Source organism: Athene cunicularia (assembly GCF_003259725.1).
Source record: "Athene cunicularia isolate RWA chromosome 13 unlocalized genomic scaffold, athCun1 chr13_part1, whole genome shotgun sequence".
Taxonomy (NCBI): Eukaryota; Metazoa; Chordata; class Aves; order Strigiformes; family Strigidae; genus Athene; species Athene cunicularia.
In genome coordinates, this window is record NW_020799117.1 from 5,998,750 (window position 1) to 6,019,912 (window position 21,163).

At 47.8% G+C, this 21,163-nt stretch overlaps 1 protein-coding gene across 2 annotated transcripts; it reads right to left on the bottom strand.

Moving 5' to 3' along the window:
* Positions 1-1,520: 1,520 nt before the first annotated feature.
* LOC113485336 (leukotriene C4 synthase-like) lies at positions 1,521-8,041 on the bottom strand. Of its 2 annotated transcripts, none has more exons than XM_026858453.1 (5): positions 7,982-8,041; positions 5,033-5,204; positions 4,110-4,209; positions 2,664-3,045; positions 1,521-2,273 (listed from the first exon to the last, which is right to left on the bottom strand). In XM_026858453.1, exons 2-5 carry the CDS (start codon positions 5,088-5,090, stop codon positions 2,109-2,111), a joined length of 705 nt encoding a protein of 234 aa, XP_026714254.1. In that variant the 5' UTR covers positions 5,091-5,204; positions 7,982-8,041; the 3' UTR covers positions 1,521-2,108. The 2 variants fall into 2 exon arrangements, with proteins under 2 accessions (XP_026714254.1, XP_026714255.1); XM_026858454.1 differs by lacking the exon at positions 7,982-8,041 and having other exon boundaries at positions 2,664-2,745; positions 2,975-3,045; positions 5,033-7,494.
* Positions 8,042-21,163: the final 13,122 nt, after the last annotated feature.

Sequence of the window (21,163 nt, forward strand, 5' to 3'; positions counted from 1 at the left end):
TGCAGCAGATGCGAGCGGGCAAAGTGGTTTCATACAGCACCTGTGCAGCGTGCGGCCGCGGTTTGGATCCGGTAAAGCCTGAAACCGTCAGCTGCATGGTTGAACCATGGTCTGGTGCAAAGCGATTTTCTTCGATGGCTGTTAGGAAGTATCAGAGTGATGACAGCAACCCTGGGCAGACAGGAGGGGCTTTCCTTCTGCTAGAGGCACCTGAAATGACCCCTCTGACAATTGTTTGAAGGGGTTGATGTGCCGAGCAGTTTTTGTGTGGCAGAACTAGCAACGGGCAGCCCAGGCTGCGCTGTGCCAGGATTTGTAATGGTCCTCTGTGCATCCAAGGGGAGAAGTCTGCAGCCACAGCCTCGCTGCTGAATCATTAACTTCCCTCCTCTGAGTCACTCTGCAGCCCTGTCACACACAGAACCGACATGAGCAGGGCTCAGGTGAGTAGTGGCTCAGGGACGATAGCACCAGGGTTAGAAAAACTGTTTGCAGGATGAAAGATGGAGGCTGTGTCTGCAGAACCAGTGAGCACCTGCTTGGACTAACCAGAGATACCGATTTTGACACAGAGCCAGGACCTGCATCAGCAGCTGGGGCTGGGCCTTATGTATTAACCTCTGGGAGGTGACTGGTTACGCTGATAAAAAGGTGAGGACTGAGAATTAAATTCAGGAGATGGTGGGACGTGTTAATGTAAATGCTAAGTAAAGTCTCACGGGGGGCAAGTGGCATGGGTGTTCCTCTCCAGCCTTGCTAAGGCACAGCTGCAGTTAAACAAAGCACAGCCTTCTCCAAAGTCTATTACCAAAGCTGCTCAAAAAAAGTTATTGTTGTTTATCTTGCCATGACACCCGGGAGCTCCTGTGAGGATGAGGCCCTGCTGCACTGAAAACTTTGCAGAAACAAGTGCTGTACAGTTATTTTTGTCTGGATTTAAGCCTTGCCCTGCAGTGTTTGCCAACTTTAATGTGGTAGCACAACTCCAAGGCAGGAGAGTCCGAAAGGGAAACAGACCGGGGGCTTTGTTGGGTAAGCCAATTTGAAATGCAGGGAAGGAAGTGAAACAATGTGAAACATTAATCACTTCTTCCAAAAAAACCCTGCCTTTTGTTCTTGCAGTCTAGATATGCCTACTGCTGGGGAAGGGAGGGGAGGACGGCAGGCTTTACAATGTGGTTAGACTGGCAGCATGTTAATGCAGTTACGTTCGCTCTCCGGGTTTGGTGTGAAATCCCATTGTGACGATGGCACGGAGCACTGCTGGTGTTTTCTGAGCCGTGCCACTAACATCAGCAGACCAATGGCCAAAAGCAGCAGCATTGTGAACACCTGGCTTCCTGCTGCAGGGGGGGCCGAGCACCGGTGCAGGCTGTACTGCACAGCTGGGAGACCGAGGCAGACGCCTTGTGCTGAAACACCCAGGTTTTTTTCTCTGCTAGTTGCAGACCCACAAGGAGACACCTGGCACAGCAAGCTCAGTGCCTTTTTTATTCATGCACATTGTTGCTCAGCACTATTCAGAGTTACACATGCAGTAGTGGTTAAAAGTTTGCTTGATCTGATTTACAGTATTGCCCACAGGCATAGTAACCATTATGAGGGCACTAATAAGAGTTTTGCATAACATGTTGATGGCTGCTCCTGTTTATCCCTTGCCTCTTTTGTTATGCCTCAGCCCACATCTGGTTTCAAACAAATGCCTTTCTTAGGTGTGGGCCTTGGAAAACTGGCATGAACCCATGGATGGTGCCTGGGCTGAAGGCAGAGCCGCTGGAGGAAGTGGAACACATGGCGGTTCCTGGGGTCAGCTCATTGGGAAGCTCATGCTGAGACGAATTTGCTTTTATGTGTCCGGTTTTCCTAAAATTCTCCTTGTTTTGGAGAGTAGTTGTTTCCGCATCAGGCATGGCAGAACGGCCAGATATGGAGCACTCGGCACACACAGTGCCATGGGGAAAAAAATACCTCCTTGAAGAGCTCAGCAGTTCATGCCGGCACTGGGCAGTGGGGAGGGAGGTGCGAAAAACTCAGGTGAGGGTGGATTTGTCAGTGGGGGCTGTTTTAAGTACAGCCAGTCTGTTACCGTGGGCTGGAGGGAGCAGGACTCAAAGGCGAGGACACCAACGAGGGACAGAGGAGCAGGTCACGCTGTGAGAAGCTGGAGGACATTCAGCCCGAAGTAGTGAGAGAGGAAGAAATGCAGGATGCCCAGGGCTGAAGCTGCAGTGAGAATCCAGAGAACTCCAGCACTGAAGTATATTGGGGTGAGCCTGGTGGGAGAGAGCGACCCTGTGAGCCCGAGCATCGCTGCCCTCGCCCGGGAACAGTCCCTTCCTCTCTGCAGAAGGGGGGTGGAAAGGCAGCCCCCGGCTGTCCCCTGTCCCCTGTGTGGGTTCCTGTGCCCTGCTCCTACTTCGAGGGAGCACACACCTACCCGCAAGGGCTCGGGGAAGCTCCAGCCTTGTCCTGTAACTGTGTCTCTGTCCCAAGCCCTGTGCCCATGCCCACATTATGCCCCAGCGAGAGCTTGGTAAGGCTCAGTCATGCAGGGACCCCAGAGCAGCCAGAGGAAGTCCTGAGCTTCTCTGAAGCAATATGTTTCCAAATGCAAACCCCCAGGGGTTACCAGGCTGGTATCCCAGACTGGCAGAGGTGTTTACCTTTCTGAAGACGATGTCCTGTATCCCATAAAGTAGCAGTAGCGGACGTAGAGATAGAGCAGACCCAAGGCTGCGGCCAGACCTGTAGTTGACAGAGATCAGAGTGACCATCTCCAAAGATGGAGCTACTTTAAGCCAAGTAGGTAGCCCAAAGTGAAGGAACAGAGGCTTTGTGTCCTCTGGCTCTACCCTCCCATCAGAGACAGAATTACTGCCTAATTTATTGTTTGGAGGGTGAGCAGGACCTGAGGACTGAGCCAGCACACGGGGGAACAGATCCAGGGACAAACCAGGTAACAGGCTATTCTGACCTTGATGGAAGAAGAGTCCAGCCTGCCACAGAAGTGCCAGGAAAATGGGAAAATACTCAGAGGAGTTCACCCTGGCAGGAAAGAGGAAGGTCATAAACAAGGGAAAGGAGGAACATCTTCCTTTTTTGCTTCCCCTAGCAGTTTCCAGAGGCTGCAGGCTGCTGCTTTTTAGAGCTGATGTCACCATAAAAAGCCTCCAGGCTTGCACCTTTCCCCTAAGTTCCCATCCCACCTCTAGTTACAGGAATTAAACAATGGAAGGAACAGGGTCTTCAGGGCACAAGAAATTAAGTAAAAGATGCCCAGGTCAGACCGTGCACAGAAAGGCTCCGTGAACCACCACCCCCCTGCCCTTTTTCGAGTGCTGCAGCTTAAACCCTGCTGTAAAAGCCCCAAAGCCGCAAGGAAGGTCTGCCCCAGCAGGGTGCAGACATGGTGAGGATGAAGTGCATCTTAAGCAGATAAGGCCAGAGCCGCTTGGGCTTTATGCAGGAGTGGGAAGGAGCACTCAGCTGTTTGGATTGTTTGTACGCCATGTCCTGTCCCCCTAAAGACAAAGTAGTGGCACCAAGAGACGCAGGATGAGGCTAATTCAAGGCTGGCAAAGGACCAGAGAAGGGGAAGGGCGAGGGGATCCTGCTTCTGCTGCCCGGTTCTTTCTTTTTCACTGCTAAAGCAAAAGTGGGAGCTTCCTCCCACTGTGCTTCTCTCCCCACTGCAGCACAGAAGTCAGAGCAGAGAAGATTGATTGTGGCTATCCCCATACCAGCCTCAGCTGAGATCTCTCTGGGATCTTGTCCTTCCCAGTGAGCTGGATTCAGAGCAGGACTGAAGCTGCCTGAGGTTTTGACATCACTTGGCTAAAACCAAAGACTCAGACACCCACAACTTTGTGTTTAGCAGCCCTGCACTCTACGACAGCGATTTCTGTGTGCTGCCTATCAGCAATGGCTGGTGTGTTTAGGACTCGTGAGCCTAGACAGTCTTGATGCTGATTCTTAAACCCATTCATTTAACCCTGAGAGAGGTCAGTAATTGTTGAATTACAGTCCTGAGAAATAAATGGCAAAGCAGGGGAGGGGCAGTGCCATTAGACATGTGATCTGGAAAGCATTTTGTAAGAGGAGTTTCTTACTGTGCTCGAAAGATCCTCTCAAATTCAGGTGGGCCAGAAGTTTTTGGAGGAGAAATGCCAAATGCTCTCCTAGCATAGATCACCTGAAGGAAGAAGTAGGCTGCAGCAAAAGAGAGAAAAGTAGCAATGGTCAGTCCTCTGTCTGGGCATGGTGGGGTCAGGAAACCGCCAGGGGTAAGGACAAAAGTTCGGCGGTATCCTCCAAACCTTTCATCCCTGCATAGGTGGATGAAAATCCCAGATTAAGTTTCAGACTAGGAAAAGGAGTGACACAGTGCAACAATGAAGCGAGGAGTATGCAGTCACGTACCACCAGTGGATATTTCCTTTCTCTCTTGCTAAATTAACAGATCATCTATTATCTATAGAAATTGTTACACAATTCATATGCACTTTGTTATGGCCAATTTTAAGCTTTTTTTCAATCTTTAATCTTTTCCCCGTCTAAATCCTGATGGCTGAGTAGGGATGGAACTGATACCACAGATAAGCCACCCAGACAGTAAATTAAAATTGTCATGCCATGTGGAACCGTGGCTGGGAGATGCTCTGTGTAACCTACCACAGCCTGTTCTTACACCTTTCCACACTGCAGTGCTCTTTGTACGCTAACATCTACACAAACCTCAGGAACTGCTGTAAACACATTTTTCAAATAGAAAAATTTGACATGTTTTCACAGGAGAAGATCTACCAAGAAATTTCTGAACTGGGGAGGTAGGTCAGTTCAGAGGAAGAGCTTCCCCAGCACTCATTTTGTTGAGTATGTTTCAAAACCCAGACAAGATATCACTCTGCTGTCTGAAGAGTGGAAAAGTGCTAGTGCAACAGCCGAAATGAAATATGGAAGTGAAAGGAAATCAGTGGAGGTACAGAAGACTGACCCAGAAGGTATTTGGTTGGGTGCATCTAATGGTCCCTACCTTGCTCCAGGACTCCCAGGACTGTCACGGCAGCCAGCAGATGAATCTGATCCAACATATTGACTCTTCCAGACCCCAGAAAATCTGATTTCCTGATCAGAAGCTCCTCTGGCCAGGTTTAGCCCTTGCTCATGTGGCAGTCGGCGGTGGTAGCTGGCAGCATAGGTTTGCTCTAATTGAATAGGGAAGATTTATATGTGGTGCTTAAACCCAGGAGGAGTCTGGCTTGTCCGTTACCGTATGCACTGTGGAAATGTAAACTGGTAGAGAGAGGTGTAATGGAGTATTTCCGTTCCCACCCTCCCTTTTCCAGGAATGCGTTACGAGGAAGTGGTAAAGCCAGCAGAGTGAACGTGAGAGATAAGAGAGGAGAACTGGCAGCTGAATGGGGGCAAAAATCTCAGCAGCCCAACAATCCCCTTCAGGCATCTCATTTAAAACTGCTGCTAATGAAGGCCAAGGCACATCCCTCTTGCTGACGTTGTATGAGAAACCACAGCACCACTTGGCCCGTTCTGCGCCACTTGAGCGTGAGGACAGGCAGCATTTCATGGTACGTATCATTGCGTGCACAGGCTCTGGAAAGTGCGTTGGGCACAGAGCATGATTTATGGCCATGACACTGAGACAGCGTCAAATAAAGCCCCCGAGTGAAAAACCCACTGCAATGGTAAAACAGGATGTGATAAAGTATAAAAGGTACAGATCTGTCTTGCATGGTGATACTTTATTTGAGGATGGGTTCAACAGAATGACTGTCAGACATCAAGAGGGTTTCAGAGCCAGCCCTTGTACTGGAAGGACTGGGAGCCGTGCATTTAAAGCTTCTGATCAGTCCCCAGCCAAATTAACTCTCATTGTAAACACCAGAGAGAGTTTTGTGTGAGTAAAAACCGGCAGAACTCATCAGGATATAGCAAAAGGAAAATGGTGTTTTAACATGTCAGGAGAGACCCACTCGGTCAATTCCTGACTAACAACACAAAGCTGGCACGGCTGTGAGCTGCTGAGGCTGCCGGCTTTGTTTCCTTCCTCTCCCTTCATTCGAAGAATTTTCCTTTCGGACAAAGAAAAGCGGATTAAGACAAAATGATCGTTAAATGTCACTATTATAGAAAATAAAATCAGATTAAAGCAGTTTACAGAAATTACAACATATGCCTGATGTCCTTGATAGACCTTCTAAGAGGCAATAAGCTGGTTCCATTTTTCTGCCTCTCTATAAGAGATAAAGGCACCCAAAGAGGCTATAACAATGTCCCAGCTTAGTATTTCTCCAAATATCAAACACAGACACTACTGTTTTTCAAGCACCAGCTCTAAGATTAATTCTTTCATCTCAGAATCGGTCCTTTTTCATTCCAGTGACTGTTTAGAAATACAAGGAACATTGTGTTTTGTTTTCTCCCATTTAGCTGTCAAAGAAATTAAGGACTTTCCTGTGTCAGCTCAAAAAGGGCAGAGGTCTTGTGGTGCTTTGATTTCCCTCTGTTTCTGTCTGATTACAACCCACTGGCAAGTACAAAGCAAAACAAATGAACAAAAAAAGATCCAAGCTTACACCTCCATTGGATGACAGTGTTGCATAACCTGCATCAAAAGTGTCAAATATGTGTAAAGAAACTTGGGCCAGGAGGAGGTGTAAAGGCTGCTACAGAGCACTCCTCCTCCCTAGATCATCATTAGATGCAAAATACTTCTAGTGTCATCTAGCGTAGTCTAAATATAATAAAGGCTAGTAGAAACATGAATGAATAAACGAGCACAGATGTCTCTCCCCTCCTCCTCCCTCCCCCACAAGCATGATTTTTCAAGCTGTCTTTACCTCCTGAAGGGCACAACATTTTTCTTGTCCCTGTTTGTCACCATCAGAACTCGCCTTACTTTCCGTTCTCACTCAGTGTTTGCGAGGAGCAGACACAAGTACCCTCCTCCCAGCACCAAATGCCCTTCAGTGACGGGACTCTCACCGGTGGAGAACCTCAACATCCTGCAGACCACAGTGGCCACCAAGGTCCCTGTGTGGAGGATGCCACAGCAGGCTCCAGCTAGCAGACATGTTTCCCCTCGCCCCCCTGGCCCCCACCACCTTCCTGCTGTTTGCATCCAACCTAACAACTACACAACTGCACAGTGACTCGGATCACGCCACTGGATGGAACAGAAAACTCTCTGGTCCGCAAGAAAAGGGCAACCTGCTTGCAGGCGCCTCGGTGAGCCCAGCTGGCTCCACAGCCACCATATCCCTGGGCCCCACTGGAGGAGAGGGGCAGGAGGGGCAGCCGGGCTGGGGAGATGGGGACAACACGTCACTGCTGTCATCATCTGCCTGCAATGACACTGGAATAAGCATATTGCAAAACCTCACCCTCCGAGGCTGACACGGCCGAATTTCCTCCTCAGCAAAGACAAGGTCTGCGGTCCCAGGCTCACTTTGGGATGGATTAGCTGAGCGCGATCTAACGAAACACGGTTCCCCTCTCCCCCTTTCTGGTGTGTACTCTGCTCTCCGGATCACATCATGTGAATGTGGCCATGCATCACAGGGCGGCTGCACTCCTCTCACCTCCCACCTAGTCATCACTAGAGGCATTTCTCTGTGCCCACGGTTGCTTCTGCCACCTCTTCTTGCATCCATTAATCCTTTTTGCCTCCTAATTACCACTTCAGGGCCACACTGTGAGCTGGATTGCAACACCAACCCGGATTAAAAATAATGTTCAGAAGAAAAATAAGCAACACAAAAGGCTTGGAAGAGTTTTAAGCATCCGCAGAGTCTGCAGTACCTATTACTCTCCAGCAGCAGCGGGGCAGGGAGAAGCCAGCAGCACTGAGTCCAGCACCATTACATGCAGTAACATCCCCCTAGAAATGTATTTCATGAGAGTACAATAGACTAAGAACTTTCTGTTAGTGGAAGAGGAAACATTTTGCAGCCGAGCAACTTACCCTTCAGCTGTGAAGCATGGAGGTGCCTCGTCCTTCCAATCTGATTGTAAAAATGGGAAAGTATTTTCTAATCGAGTTGATGGTTGTGCTTCCTTTCCCTTTGAATTCTTTTGCAGCCACTGAGAACATCCAAACCCATGACCATGGAACTGCTTGTGAGAACAATGTGTCTTCTGAACAGCCGCAAAAAGAGAGAGGTTTTCGTTCAAAAGAATTAAAAGCCACACAGAGAGAAAAGAGTTTTTCTAGTTCAAGAGAATGAAAGAGAGCTCAGCCCCGAGCACCTCAGTCTGTTCAGCTATCAGCTCCCTCAGGCTGGGCTGGTGGGGCTGGCGACGCCTTCCTGACCTCCCATAACTGTGGAGCCTTCTGTTAACTCAGACCAACATGTGTTGATATTTTCCTGGAATTCTTGGATTTGCAGCTGTAAGAGGAAGGACGGGCTGAAGACATGTGAAGATGAGGCCAAATTACGATTTCATCCCTTACAAAGAAGCGGTTGGCCACATGTGGCTGCTCCTAGGAAGTAGGGGCAGCTGCAGGCAATTTCTGCTCTGTGGTTCCCACCGGGGCTCCCAGCAAAGCACAGGCTGGCTCAGATCTCCCGAGCATTTTGAAATGTGCCCTGGGTTCTGCATTTTGCAATAACCATAAAAAATTTGCATGACAAGTATTACCATGTCTTCCTAAAATAGGCATCTATACAGAGGCTCCTTCTTTCAGAAAGTAAAACAGCAGGCTTTGCCAACAACATCCAAGCTGGAGTTATGCAAAGCATCCCTCGGAGTACAAACTTAGTATATACTGGAGATGTGCATTAGCGTGTTCATCTAGATGGATTTCAGACAGATATTCCTGAGATTTACATATCTCTGGTTTGTCAAAGAGGTCACGTAAATGTTCTCAAATAGTTATGGCAACATTTCTAAGGGCCAAACCAAGCTTCTTTAGGCTGCATTAGCTCTCTGCTTGAATGCCACTGCGTGGAGCAGGACAGCACTTCTCATCTCAGTAAAGGTGATGGGCTTCACTTTAATGGTAAAATGGGAAAAACATTCAAAGCCATTTTCTAAAATCAAGATAGAAAGCTGAAGGAAACTACATAAATGAGTATATGATACTCATGTCTGAGTATATGATACTCATTTAGTTAGGGGTAATTTGGAGAAGTTTTTTAAAAGCTTTCTTCTGAAGGGTTTTTGTGAGCTTTATCTGTATGCATATGAAATCTGACTAGAGGGCACATCAGAATAAAAGCAATTCCAAAATTCTCCCCTTAACCTATCACCAAAAGGCACTGATACATGCGAATGAATGATACCCCTTCTTTTATGGTCAACATCTGTTAAAAATACTAGGGGAATTAAATCCCTCTCTGGTCCTGCCTTCTCTTGCGTTATTGTCACATGAGGAAACTCCTTTCCATGTGTTTTGCCAATTTTCCTACTTCCTTTTCAGCAGAATGTCATAAATAACAAATAAACAAAAAAGATCAACGTCAGAAAGGCAACTGCACTTCTGGCTAGCTTGAAGATGAAGGAATTTCTGCATGGATAAGGGCGTATGACAGGGAGGGGGAGGATTTCCCTTTGCGGAGGGACAAACAAGCCTTTCCAACATCTTTGGCAGCTCTTATGTTAACACACACTTAGAATTATCCTATAATGATGCAGGGAAAAAAAATTGCAAGACTACAGGGCACATCAAAATACATCAAAGGCTCAAGAATGGTCATGGAGTGCAGCTTCCCTTTCCCTAAATTACAGGGGTGAAGAAATAGAGCCATGTAGCTTTTCTATCTTGTTTGGGCCAGAAAGCCAGAAGCTGGCCAGCCCTACACGCTTATGAGATAGGGCTGGGCAGGGCATTGGTGAGGACCTGAGCAAGGGCATTTTTTAGGGATTGGCATTCCTGATAGGTCTCCTGTAAAGGAGAGACCCTTGGCTTGCTGGGCATGGGGGAAGAGTGGGTGGAAGTTGCCTGAACTGGGGAGGTGTCGCTGTGCAGGGTTATCTGCAGGGATGGGGCAGTCGGGAGGGCAGTTGTCCCTCTGCTGTTGCAGTGACTTTTCACACCAAAGGCCTCTCTCACGTGGGGTTAGGGAAAAGGAGGAGTTTTGGGGAGACAAAGAGGTGGCCTGGGGGGAGATGTGCAGTGGGTGGAGTGTGATGTGGACCGAGATGCAGGCTGGGCTGCCCGTGCCCAAGGCCAGTTCTGTAAGCGAGGACCACACCACTGGGAAGACAGCGAGCTGCAGAAAACCTCCGTGGGGTCCCTGGTTTGATTAGGAGCTGCATTTAACCTCAAGCTCTTGTGCTGTTTTTGCCATGGCCACCTGTGTCTGGCCATTTGTCTCGACCCTGAGCTTGGCTTCCTCAGACATCACTCATCATGATGGACTGGCACGGCAGTCTCTGGGCTGTGTCTGTCCTGGTGACCCTCACTGCAGGGCTGGGCACTGCAGGATTGTGCCTGGTGGGACCCATGTCTGCTCTGTGTCACTCTGTCTGTTGCCCTGGGCCATGGCTGAGCTGGATAAACACAGAGGATGAGACCACAGAATTTCCAGCCATCGGCATGGGACAAGTGACAAGGCCAGCAGAGGAGCTTGTGCAAGGGCAGAAGGCGCTGGGGGCCATGCAGCCGGGTGCTTTAGGACAAAGACAGATGTTCCTGTAAAGCTCCTCTGACGTCAGTGGTGTTAAAAGGTTTTGAAATACATCTTCAGAAGGAACCAAAGGCAGATGCTGTGGATGAGAGCAGGTCATCTTTGGACTGTTGTTCTTTGAACTCTTTTGTTCTTGTGCCCCCAGAACATGCCTGAGGGGACAGAGCACCCGGGCAGGGAAGGAAGCCCAGGTACTGGGTGGGATGCTGCCAGCGAGGGATACACACACCGTGCTGCAGCTGCGAGGCTGTAAGTGCAGCGTAAGCAGTGAGAAGAGGCTGCCCGGGTCATGTAAACATCTGAACCCGGAGGAACAGAACGAGCTCTGTCCCTTCTCCTGTCTCCAAAGGAGAAGTTAAACAGAGCTGGCCTCCTGCTGGCAAAGGACCAGGAAGCCGGCAGCAGCCACGAGACACAGGGGCAAGACACAAGTCTGGGAGCAGACAGGTTTCTGGTTACTGAGTGCTACTTCTTGTAGCCTTTGTGTGTCAGAGCTTGATCTGGGCATACTCACCGGTGTGGCAGCTGTGGGGAGAGCTGGGGACAGTCTCTGGGGAGAGGTGATGCGGGAGCACGACTCCTCCGGCCTCACATGGAGCCCAGACGCACATGAAGGCTGACCCAGCTCTGCTGTCCATCGGCAAGGGCAGGGAATGCCTACGCCAGTGTCTCAAGTTGGGGGGCATCATTTAGAGTACCAGAAGAAGAGGCTCCTTCTGAGCCTTTCCCTTTCTGTCCCCGCTCCTGGCTTGCAGAACTAGGCTAGAGCAATGCTGGCGGTGCCACTGGGACCAGGCACCCAACCTGGCATCAATTGTCCTTCCAGCACCTTCTGAGCAACTTCAGCCTCTCCAGCTATGGGGGTGGCTGGGCCACAGAGGCAGGCAGGTAGGTGCTGTGACATCAGGTAGTAAGCCAGGACAGAGAGACAGACAGACAGGGGCTCTAAATTAGATAATCTTGCTCTTCCCAGAGGCTTTGAAAAGCAGCTGATGAGCTCAGCAAGAACAGGGAGCTTTTGCAAAAGGTGAGAAACTGCCTCTCAGCAGTCACAAAGCAGTGACCAATCCCACACTGGGACAAAGGAATTGTTTTAAAACCAGCTGAGTTTATTTTTGGGGTGTGAAATAGTTGCATGATGCAATTGTGTAAAAGAATAGAACTACCAGAAACAGTGCTAAGTACCAAACTTGCCTGCACACCCTTGCTTTTAACCACTGAAAGGCTGAAATGAAATTCAAGTGATGTTACTTTGCAGAGCATCTGCCCCCCAAAACCTGGAGGTGGGATGGGTGGTGTCTGTAAGTGCTCTGACCAGACAAGTGACACTGGGCAGTTATTGAGTTCCTGGTTAGAGCTGTGCTACTGGTATCCTGGAACTCTGCTGGGGGAAAAGGCATAGAGAATCCTCTGTAATCTGAGGATATCTTATAGCCCTTACACAAGAAGTATTTCACCACTTCCAGTTTCCTGACATAACTTCACTGCCCTCTTCCAGCGAGATGCATTCAGTGTGTGTTTTAAGGAAAACTTGCTTGCTTAGTGATACAAATCCCTCCCCGAGCCATCATGCTTTCAATACCTCATCTGCAAAACATGTAGATGTACTCTTTGATTTGTGCCTGTGACAGCAAGAAGCAAGATGGACAGTACTGGGACGTGGATCCCACTGCCCTTTGCACCACACTTAAGGAAACATCTTTCCTAGCATCCATCCATCAGCTCCACACTGCAGAGGACTGGGATGCTGTCTCGTAACTTTGCATGTCTTGGTGGTAGCCACCCCTGCTAAGCAAATTCTCAATGCCCAAGTCAGTGCTCAATGCCTCCTGCCTACCCAGACTTCTGTCTGCAGGACAGCATTCATCCCCTACCTCGCCATGATCGGAGTAGGCTTTTATCTGGGGTCTGGTGCAGCAAAGCAAAGCTGAACACAGCACACACGAGCTCGGTCTTTGGTATTTGAAAGCCCTGACATTAGTGCTGGTCATCACAGTTTTAGTCCTTTTGTTTAGCACCTGCAGAGATCCCAAATGGATGCTATGCCCTGTACAGTTTCAGTGATGACATGTAACAGCTTGTGCACTTTTTTCGCTGTCTTGGTCTTCTCCCCCTGAATACCCCTTTAAATTTTTGGCCGTTGCCATAGTTCTGCAAATACCGAAGAATAATTTGCCTTGCCCTTTGAGTGGACAAAAGAGCTCTGGTATCTGTGTGACAACTAAGCTTTTGGCAGCAGGAATAACAGCACTAGAAATTAAAAATAAAAGCAGATTATACAAGAAAGGGATTTAAGGGAGATCAATCTCAAATTTCTGCAATTGCCTGAGAGGAGCACTGGTGTCTCACAATCTATTTAAAAGATCTTTCACTAAGCCACATGCTACAGAAAGAGAATTAGCAATAACCCGTATGACTGCTCATCATTTGCTGATATAATCCAATGCTATAAGTATATTGCCTGGACCAAGGCAGCCAAATAGGATTTTAATTCATTGACATCACCAAACCAGTAATTGCTTGTTGTTTATAACTGCCTATCTGCCAGACTTTCTAGTGCAGGCAAGACTAGTTAAGAAGCAACCAGAGAACTTCTGGGACTGGTTACAGCCCACCAAGCAAGGAAAATCCCTTCTGAGCTAGTCACCTGTAGCAGGGAAGATGGGCAAGAGAACTGGGATGTCAGCTTGAACCTCCATTTGGAAAAGTGTATCAGCAGGAGAACATGGATGCCCACCTGTAAGGGCATTTATTGTATGCTAACTTCAAGGATCAGTCTCACCTTTTCTGTAAAGAAATGCCAACAGACTATGCTGCAAGGAAAAATCTTTTATTTTGCCTGATAAATAGCAGGGTGGATGTCAAGCAGATGATAAGGTCCTTACAGAATCATCCTTAGTTCGAATTTTTATGGGAGGTTTTATTAGGAAACTATGATTTTCTGTGATTTCTATGATTTTTAACTCCTGTCAGAGAAGTATGTGGCTTTGGTACAAGACTCATCAGGGACCAGTGTTTAGGTTATTACTAAAGCAAACAGAAAAATCTTCACCCATTATTTCCACAAGTTCAATATTTACAATAGATAAACACGGTCAGCTGCTGTCTGCAGAACACTTTTTTTTTACTCCAGTGAAAATGAGTTCAAATTCCTCCCGAAGTCCTCTAATGATCAACCATCTCAGTATTTAACATTTTTTGTACCAGTGATCTTCTTAACCGTAAATATAGGGTTTCTTAATCAGATATATACACATAGGTTTTTTATTGTGTATATTTTTACTACATATAGATTTTTATTGTACATATAGATACATATTTTTAATATATATGCATGTATGTGTATATATAAAAAAATACATCAAGCTGTAAAGCAGACTCTGGTTTAGTAATAATTTTAAAAAAATTAGTAAACAATTAGAAACAGGTTTTGTGTTAAATTTAATTTGGGGCTTTTTCTGAATTTGCCTCAGATCTATATCTTTATATTCATAAAGGGAGAAGAATCTCTTTGATTCTGTTTGCTGCCTTGTAAAAAGGTATCAGAAATCAACCTCTAACAAAGATCTATCGAGGCTACAGAAAGCTTGCGTCTCAGTCCACTTGTACCTTGGATAAGGGTTGTCCAACACGAATAAAAGGAAAGACCCTTGTCACAGAGTTGATGGACAGATTATAAATGTATTATAAATCTTGTTCACAGGATAAAGTCTTAGATTAAAATGTCCCAAAATAACGAAGGAAGCTAATGATGTGCTTTTATAAAGTAAGTCAGTGACTGATTCCAGTTCCACATATAGATACCTGCAAAAAAGAGAGTCTGATGGGGGAAACATTTAGAATAAATGAAAGAAATGAACTGGGAATACAAAACGGAAATAGTGAGCTTGTCTGATATGCACCAGATAGGTATAATCCACAGTTTCTATGAAGGCAAATGAGGGGGCAGCTCAGCTGCAAGTCCCTTCATCTCAGCAGGGTTAGCATGCTCTGAAAGAATTCAAGCTCTCACCTAGCCTGGTTTCTTGATGGAAAACTAAAGCACCATATTTTTGACTCTGGAATTTCTGTTTGAGAACAGCAACGTTCCCTGAGGCACAGCTGATATTTTTGTTAGTCAGAATCAGAGTTATCCCTTCATTCTTCCTCATTCTTTTGAATTTCCACTGAGCTTGGTAGCAGCTTGCCTTTATAATTTGATCTGTTTCTTTCAGTGATAATACTTGCCCCATGATTAATTCAAGTCTTGAGTGATAAGATCTAACTCTAAGCTATTTGACTTGAAAATGAGAGCAAATCTTGTCATGTTTCACTTGCGTAACCTTAACCATTCCTTTCACTCTCATGCCAAGCAGACATTTTCTGTGACTGACAGACTACCTGCATTTTCCTATCAGCCCATATATCAAAGGAAGCCTCTCATCCCCCAACATCTGTTTGATTTTTTAATAGCCAGCCAGTTCTGAAATAAATCCCCACATCCACAATCTTTGGGTTTCTACATTAGAAAGCTTCTGCATCTTCTAACTCTACCGGGAATACTGCACCGCTTGTTGCACTTGCACGCAACCACAGTGCTGCTTTGCAATTCATGACTCACCATCTTCCCTGGAAATGTTATTAGAACAGCCATGATTTTTAACAATTTCCATCTTTTCAGATGGCTTCACTGAAAACGGGTGAATCTAAGCCCAGGACAGTAAAGAACAGCAAGAACATCATGCCCTTAGGACCATGCCTATCACTCTCCTTACTCTGAACAGGAAGAAAACCCAGTGGATTTCAGATTCTCACAGCTTGTTTGGTTGACATGCTCTTCCCTAGATCTGCTTTAAAAAAGGTTCTTTGGTTTCTGAAATAACACTAAGCATAATTTCCTTTCATTCCCTCATCAAACAACAGTGGCAGCAAGACCCAAACACGGTCGGTAAGCCTAGAGGACAGGTTCTACTATTGCCTGGGTCTAGAGTCAGGATGGTCAGAAATGTTTGGTGTTAATACAAGGAAAAACACAGTCATCAGGTCCTTCATCTGCACTCCGTCATGCACAAGCAGCTCCAAAGCAGAGCCCAAGGGCTGATGCCAGGGAGGGCACTTGCTGGGGGTGTGGACAGTCTTGGCTTCCCATCCAGGGGGGTTTCAGATGTCTACAAAGGCAATATGGACAACACGGCTGTGTCTCAGGTTCACCCTACACTTCAGGGAGCTCCTGGGAGCAGATGGTTCAGGTACAATATAAACATAGATATTCTCATGAAAGAAACCTCCAGTACCTTTCCATAGCGCACAGCTTTTGCCCATTGTCAGATGCTTTCAGGCAAGAGTTCAGACTGACAAGAACAAGCAAATGAAAATTAATTTCCCCCATAACAATTCAAATGAGGGAGGGAATGCATACAGCACCATAATGTTATTTTGGTTTTGTCTGCCACAGGAATGCAAGAAAATGCAGCATATGCCCACAGAAAACCCTGGCAGACCACATGGTTAGACCTGCTGAGGTCGCCTTCACTGCACACAACTCCATGCAATGGGCTGGAAGGAGGGGCTGGCTGTGGTCCCCCTCCTCTTCATCCTGCGGCCGCATCTGTGCCGGCTTCGCTGCCGCCCCTGGTTACAGCACAGCTTGGCAGCCGGTCGCTCCGGCGGTGACAAAGTCCTCAGCACACGCTTTGTTCCTGCTGGACTTCAGAGGCTGGGCAGGCACGGGACCACCTCCGGACCCAGCGGCTAATCCTTTCCTAGGAGATGACTATCACAAATACAGGCAGCAGCAAATCCTATAAACCCTTCACTCCTGGCTGCTTTGCTCCCAGCAACCAGGGATGGAAATCAGTTCACCATTCCCAACAGCTAACGCTGGGCAACCAGAGCAAGAGACAGGCTCAGAGGTGCCTGGACTTTTGGGGGATGTTGGCAAAGGGCTGCCAGGAGCTGAGAGCCCTGGTGAGGCAGAGAAACGTTGAAGACATGTCTCAACCCTAGAGGCAGAGTCTGACCCTTAGAAACAGTTATTTGCTTACTCCCCACCTTCCTTTCTGGCACAGAATGAAGCCTTTTTCTGCGGAAAAGAGAAAGAATTTCAGAGCGACTCTGCAGGGAGGAGAAAACCAGGCGACACCAGGAAGGGTGCGAGGTGGGGCTCCAAACCACACGCCCGGCACAAGTGTTTGGCACTGGTTTGGGAGGAGAAGCCCGGGCCGGGAGGGAGATTGTAATGCATTTTTGCCACCAGAAGGCAGTGGGGAGCTGCAGATGTGAACAGTGAGTGTTTAGCAGGACCTTCCCCTGGGAGAAACAGCACAAGGAGCCTCTGCTGTGCCTCTGGTTCAGCCCCCTTTGCTGTCCTTAGGAAATTGCAGCTTACAAAGACAGTCTCGTTATCATTTTCTTTGGAAAATAAATGTGCCTCAGCCTTTTTTCTGAGTAATCTCTCTGCAAGACAGGAACGCTTGGTCAGAGAACACCCCAAGCAGGGGAAGGAAACACAGACACCACTGCAGTTCAGGGGTTTGAAACCCTGACCAGGCAGCCGGGACAGCGCACCACTGGCCAGGCCAAGGGCAGGTGCAAGGGCCAGAGCAGCTGGTGTTCGCAGCTTCTGAAGGGACTCTGGTGGGTTTGTGAGCATAGTTAGAAGTTGGCATCAGGAAATGGCTCTTAAGTGATTTCCATTTTCACCTAATTAATGACAAAATTACATTCTAACTGAAAAATAGACATAAATCCTCAGCATACACAGACCTACCTTGTCCCTCCGTCTGCTGAAACCTTCCTGGGGTGAGCACAGGCATGGACCACCCCCGGCATGGGCCTCCCCCCCAAACAGGGATTCTCCAGCGCTGTTGTTTTTGGAGGGGGACCTAAACGTGCAAAGTCACTGCCCTGCAGCTCCAGTGTATAACCAAATGGTTATTAGGGATACAGTGAGGGCACATGAAATTGTTGGCCAGTTGTCACCACCATGGCCACAGTGCTGCTGTGCTGTGACCCTCCCTGTGGGCATGTGCTCTTCCTCGCATCACACACATGGTGGGGAGGGAGCTGTTTCTAGGCAGTTTTTCCCTGGGAGGGTTGTTTCTCAGAAGCAAGTCCCTCCTGCACTTTACTGACTTACAGAGCTCTTGCTGGCAATTTAAGAGGTTGCCAAGCTCAGTTTTCCACCTGGGCCATCCACCAGAAGATGATGCTCCATAGCAAGGGCAACTGAATAGGATGTATGTCCCACCTTGGCCATTCTGACTGATAGTGGAGTATTTCAGCACAAACCTACCTTCATCAGGAGTTACATTGGGTGTTAGAGATTCAATTTCACAAGTTGTTCAAGCAAACCTACCTCTCTGCTGCTCCTAAAAAGGCCAAACCTGCTAATCCAGCTGAGATGAAACCATGTGTCTTTTAGCTGATTTGCTTTCCGCTGGGACAGTTACCTGACTCCAGCCACGGCACAGCCATGCCAGCACGAAGGAGGAAGCCCCATGGAGGGTGGCATGCTGGTAATATCACATGCGAGATTTAAGTGAAAACAGCACAAAAGTGTAAAAATACAAGGCTCAAAAGCCAGCGTGCAGAGTACAAACCACATCTGGGTTTCTGTTTTCCTTAAGAGAGTGATGAGGGTTTTTTTGGTCAGGCACAGACAAAGACCTGCAAAAATGGCTGAAATATTTGTCTCCTGCAATGCAGCCTCTTCAGCTCCAGGACCTGATGGTTGCAATCAGGAGAGTGGTGTGTCTGGAGAGGTCACTGAGTTAAGTGCCGCTAATGCCCTGTTTATTGACTTCAGCAAATTGGGATTAGGACAGGCCAGGGGTTTGAGGTGGCCTCGTGCTGTTTACATGGCACGTCAGGAATGCAGCTGCTTTACCATGATTTTTGCCTGTTTTTTTAGAAGAGGATGCAGTGGGGAAGGCATGCAGCTGCCGTGGGGGAGCACTGTGCTGAAGCCAGCTCAGTTACCCCAGGGTTGCATTTGGCCCCAGAGGCCTGGCTTCTCGTGCAGGGCTGGAGGTGTTTGTGTCCTCTGAAGCCAAGGGGTGAGTGGGGTGTGGGTGTGGGGCTCCTGGGGAATCCTGGCCATGGGACCTCACCGTGCCCTGGAGCAATCACATGTTGGCATGGGAGAAGAGATTTCCTGCTTTCCTTCATTCCTTCATAGAGTCAGTCTGGACGTTGTCCAGCCCCTCTCTCCCCTAAATAAAACCCCATTTACCTCTTTCATTTCTCCCTGTGATATTCTATATTTTAATGGAATTTCAGTTGCCATTAATTGCACCCTATCAGTCTAACTTGAGACGTTTGAAAACTTGACCACAGAGAATTTAAAAAGTTTTTTTGTTCTTCAAAGCAAACAAACAAAAACTTCCTTGGTGAAACAACTGCTTTCCAACAAACAAACAAACAAGCCCTGAGCCAGACAGCCTCCCTGGCTGGCCACAGGCAAAGCGGTTCTGACTCACGGGGGGGTTGTGTGTTGCTGTACGGACACCGGTCGTAGAGGAGTTACCACAGAGCCATGAGCAGCTGGGGGAGAGCAGATATTGTCAGTCACTATCGGCCCAGGCTGATCTGAAATGCGTGAGCTAAAGCGGAAAGACTTTCTGTTTCAGCACAGTGTTCTTTCGTTTGGCCTCGTTGCTAATAACACTCACAGCCCTTCTCTGTGCCTTGGCTCTCAGCAAGCTGTGTGGAATGAACATTTTGTACTTTGTGTAAAGTTTTGGGCATTGTTGATGCACTCAGGCCACTAAGGTGGTCGTAGCCTGTTGCTACTGCTGGCAGGCTTTAGCTGGCTGGGGGATGCTGTGTTTGCATGCAAAGCGTACACAAGCCTCAACACACCAGAAGGCATCTGACGTCCAACTCCTGTTGTATGTGTTGTAGTCATGCTCAGATAAAAATGCCTCAAGTGTGAGACCCTCATGGAGGACACAATTCTGGAGACATTTGAAGGTCTGTGAAAGAACTGGTGGAAAGGGGCACAATGGGAACCAAACCGTGCCCAGCAAACTGGTGCAAGGCCTAAGGGAGCCACAAAAGCTGTGCACAACCCACAGAAACCATCAGGATTTCCTTAGCTTACGTGCAGACCAAGCCTGCACCTATTGTCTTGTCTTGGGTAACTCTGAGCTTCTGGGTCCTAGAAGTTTTCTGTAAAGTTCCTGCTTCCTACCTTGTTCAAATGGTATCAGGTGGATGGGTTATCATCCTCCACCTCAGTACTGTGTCTCCCCATCTGCTCCCATCCATCTGGTAGTGTTCTGGTTCTCTGTTGCCTTTTCCTTTTTCTACTTATCTGCCTTCTCTTATTACAATTAATTTACAATCATAGAATCATAGAATGGTTTGGGTTGGAAGGCACCTTAAAGACCATCCAGTTCGAACCCTGTTCTGGGCAGAGACACCTTCCACTAGCCCAGGTTGCCCAAAGCCCCGTCCAACCTGGATTTGAACCCTTCCAGGCACAGCTTCTCTGGGAAACCTGTGCCAGGGCCTCACCACCCTCACAGGGAAGATTTTCTTCCTCATACCTAATCTCAATCTCCCCTCTTTCAGTTTAAAACCATCACTCCGCATCCTATCCCTACACCCCCTGATCAAGAGTCCCTCCCCATCTTTCCTGTTGCCCCTGGGGGTTACTGGGAGGCCGCTCTAAGGTCTCCCTGGAACCTTCTTTTCTCCAGCTGAACACCCCCAACTCTCTCAGCCTGCCCTCACAGGGGGTGCTCCAGCCCCCTGATCTTCTTCATGGCCTCCTCTGGCCCCGCTTGAGCAGGTCCGTGTCCTCCTGATGTTGGTGCCCCCAGAGCTGGACACAGCACTGCAGGGGGGGTCTCATGGGAGCAGTGTAGAAAATAGCACTTCTTACCTTCACATTTATTAGCTTTGAAAACAGCAGACCTTTATTATTTCCTTTAGACACTTAATTCCGCACTCATTTTGACAATGTCAGTGTGTCTTTTCCCATCATTTTCTCAGGCTTGCTCTCCAGAGATGTCATTGTAAAGATATGTGTTTTCCATGAAAAGCGTTCCAGGGCACATGGACATTGCCCCGTACAGAGATGTGAGCTTGTCTTCCCTCCTGCAGTTCAAAGTTTGAAAGAGCAAAAGTCAGCGTTCTCCCGCTGGTCATCTGCCTTGACTGCCTGCTATCTGTCAGTATGGTGTCACTGATGTCCCGCCACTCTGACCTGCTTGATTTTCCACTCACTTCTGCCAGTTTTCCAGAGGAGAATGAGTCTGAAAAGATCTACTACTAATGCTTGAAATGCAAGGAGAGTGTCAGCAATTGGCAATGCCCTGTAGGATTTAAGGAAGGAGGAATTCTTCCAGAGATCGAGGTTAGAGGGAATTGAGAATGGAAAGTACCAGCTGAAAGTGCGGGAGGTTTCTTTAGTAACAGTCAGGGCAAGAAAAGTTCCCAAAAATATAATTACTCAAAGCTGTGGTTCACTTATAAACTGAGGATTGCCTCTCACCTCAGAGTTCGGTGTGTTCAGGCTCTGCCAGCCT